At 58.2% G+C, this 2419-nt stretch overlaps 1 protein-coding gene across 1 annotated transcript in view; it reads right to left on the bottom strand.

Moving 5' to 3' along the window:
* SEC14L4 (SEC14-like 4 (S. cerevisiae)) overlaps nt 1–1199 on the bottom strand; it is a 20059-nt gene extending 18860 nt beyond the window's left edge. The window contains exon 1 of the mRNA XM_012658011.1: nt 1146–1199. Within this exon, the coding sequence (XP_012513465.1) occupies nt 1146–1199 (54 nt within the window). The remainder of the gene's footprint in view (nt 1–1145) is intronic.
* Nucleotides 1200–2419: the final 1220 nt, after the last annotated feature.

Raw genomic sequence — 2419 nt, forward strand, 5'->3', positions numbered from 1 at the left:
GGGGAAGGTCGGACGTAATATAGAGAAAACTCATGATGACGCCATATGCAGAAAGCAGCACCTGGCAGTGCGACCAGAGGTGGTCAAAACTAAACTCAGGAAGAATCTAGAAGGAAATGATCCTACATATAGCTGTCTAGACTTCTGAGACCATGGGTCATCTCTTTCCCTTCTTGCTCCTTTTCTCTTTTCCCCCAATTTAAAAAATAATCAGCATTCCTTGTTTTCAAATAATGGGAAAAATAAGAATAAACTCTTTATGTGCTTTAAAGCTCTTTGGCTCACAGGCATTTCTGTCACCATTCACCTCCAAAGGCCAGGTGTCAACTCCCTCCCCCACAGTGCCTGGGGCTTCCCTGAGGTCCCTGCCAGCGGGGAGGGAGAGGGCTCACCAGGGGACCCCCTCTCCTTCACCAAGGACACTTCTCAATCATCTGGGGGCCTCTCTCCTTCACTGGGGACCCCTCCTTCACTCCGGGGTCCTCATTCCTCCCAGGAGAGCCCTTTCCCAGGGCAGGAGCCTCAGAATGAATCATTCTCCACCAGTCTTAAGCTGCCCTTTCGCAGGCCCCAGGTATGAGCCAAGGCTGTGACCCTCTCCCCCCACCCTCAAAGTCCCAGTTTCCAATCCCTGGCCATCCACAGTCACATTGCTCTGTGACACCGAAGGCCCGGACATTCCTCCGCTTTCCTTGCAGCCTCCACGCTCCAGGTCTAGCCGGCAGGACTGTGCCAAACCCCTAAAAAGCCCTTCCATTTCCCTTTAATAAAAAACTTAAGGTAGGGAAGCTTGGCGGAGTCATCCAGATACCAAGAAAAAGCAAACAAGCGAATGTTGCAATCTGGGCATGAGATCTGGCAGTCTGTCTGTCCAAGGCTGCCCCAGTAGCCTGGGGGCAGAGCCACCCCCTCCCTCACAGCGGGGGGACAAAGGCCAGGGCCGGGTGGGAGGGAGCGGGCAGGGGTGGAAGGCTGGATTTGGCCCCAGAGTCACCCAGAGAGGGGGTCCTGTCCGGTGTGCTGCGCGCTGGCACTGCCGGCGGGGCAGAGAAGCTCTCCAGGCTCGGTGCTCCCGACCGAGCGTACCACGGGGCTCCAGCCGGGTTGGACCCTCCCCAACCCTCCCAGCCCGCCATGCCCCTCACCCTGGCCAGCGCCTCCTGCTGCTGGGGGCTCAGGTCCCCAACTCGGCCGCTCATGGTGCCCGCAGGCGCAAGGGGCGCGGGTGCAAGTGTGCGGGACGCGTCTGCCCGCCGCCACCGCCGCCGCCGCCTGCTTTTGCAGGGCAGGACCAGATGTTGGTCCCGCCCGGACTGCAGAGCAGCTGGTACTGCCCAGCCCCGCCCTGCCGGGCTCTCGCCTCCTCTCGGAGGTTTTTTGCCAGGGTCGGTCGCCAAGTGCACCCTACCTGGAGCAGGGAGGTGACTCGCCCCGGAGAGGGCTTCCAGAGCACAGACTCAGTCTGGGACAGCAGGCGGCCCCCACCTGTGGGCTTCCTCACTGCAAGGGCAACAACTGGTCCCGGTGGCGGGGCTGGGGAGAGGGGCATAAGGGACACGTGGGCACGTTTCAGGAACACACCAGGATTCCCTCCTGAGCAAAAGGGAGGAACTTTTTATGAACCTGGCTCAACCCTCTAGGACGGCCCCAGGCCTTTTGCCTAAGGGACCTCGTAGTTCCCACCGCTGACCTTGAACACAGGCTGGGCCCTGTCAACGTTCATGGGAGAGCCCTTCTGTGCAGAATGGTTCCAGCCCTCGAGATGGCTGGAAGGATTAGAGAAGATGGTGCACCCTGGCTCAGCAGAACACCTGGCACTGTTGCTCAGTAAGTGTTGGCTGTTAGGAGGATAGTTTCACAATTTTATTATTTTTGAGGCTGTCACCAGAGCTGGGAGCTGCAGGGGTGGACATCCTGGGATGGCCCAGGTGGTGAGCTCCTGAGTAGGCTCCACAGTGGGAAGACCACGTGGGAGGTGGCCATGGAGGATGGATGGAGGAGGATGTTACTTCAGGGGTGGAGTGTCAGAGGGTTTGGGAAGCCAAAGGGTGGCAGCCACTGACAAAAGAGAGCCAGGTGGAGGTCACACTGGAAAAGGTGAGAAAACTCAAGTGGCAGGATGTCAATTTCCAAGAGAGGAGCAGGTGGGCGGGGAAGGTGAAGGGGGCAGGAAACCAGGCCACTGGAACTTCTTCCCTCTGCCCTCCCGTGGGGTCAAACCAAGTTCCAGGTGGCAGATGACCCATCCGGTGGCCACAAGCCACATGGGACTGTTGAGCATTGAAAACGTGGCTTCTCACAAATGAGAAGGGGGATGGAAGATGTGCTGTAAGTGTAAAATATAAACCACATTTTGGGCCAGGCGTGGTGGCTCACGCCTGTAATCCTAGCACTCTGAGAGGCTGAGGCAGAAGGATCG

This window comes from Propithecus coquereli, unplaced genomic scaffold, assembly GCF_000956105.1.
Source record: "Propithecus coquereli isolate 6110/MARCELLA unplaced genomic scaffold, Pcoq_1.0 Scaffold567, whole genome shotgun sequence".
Taxonomy (NCBI): Eukaryota; Metazoa; Chordata; class Mammalia; order Primates; family Indriidae; genus Propithecus; species Propithecus coquereli.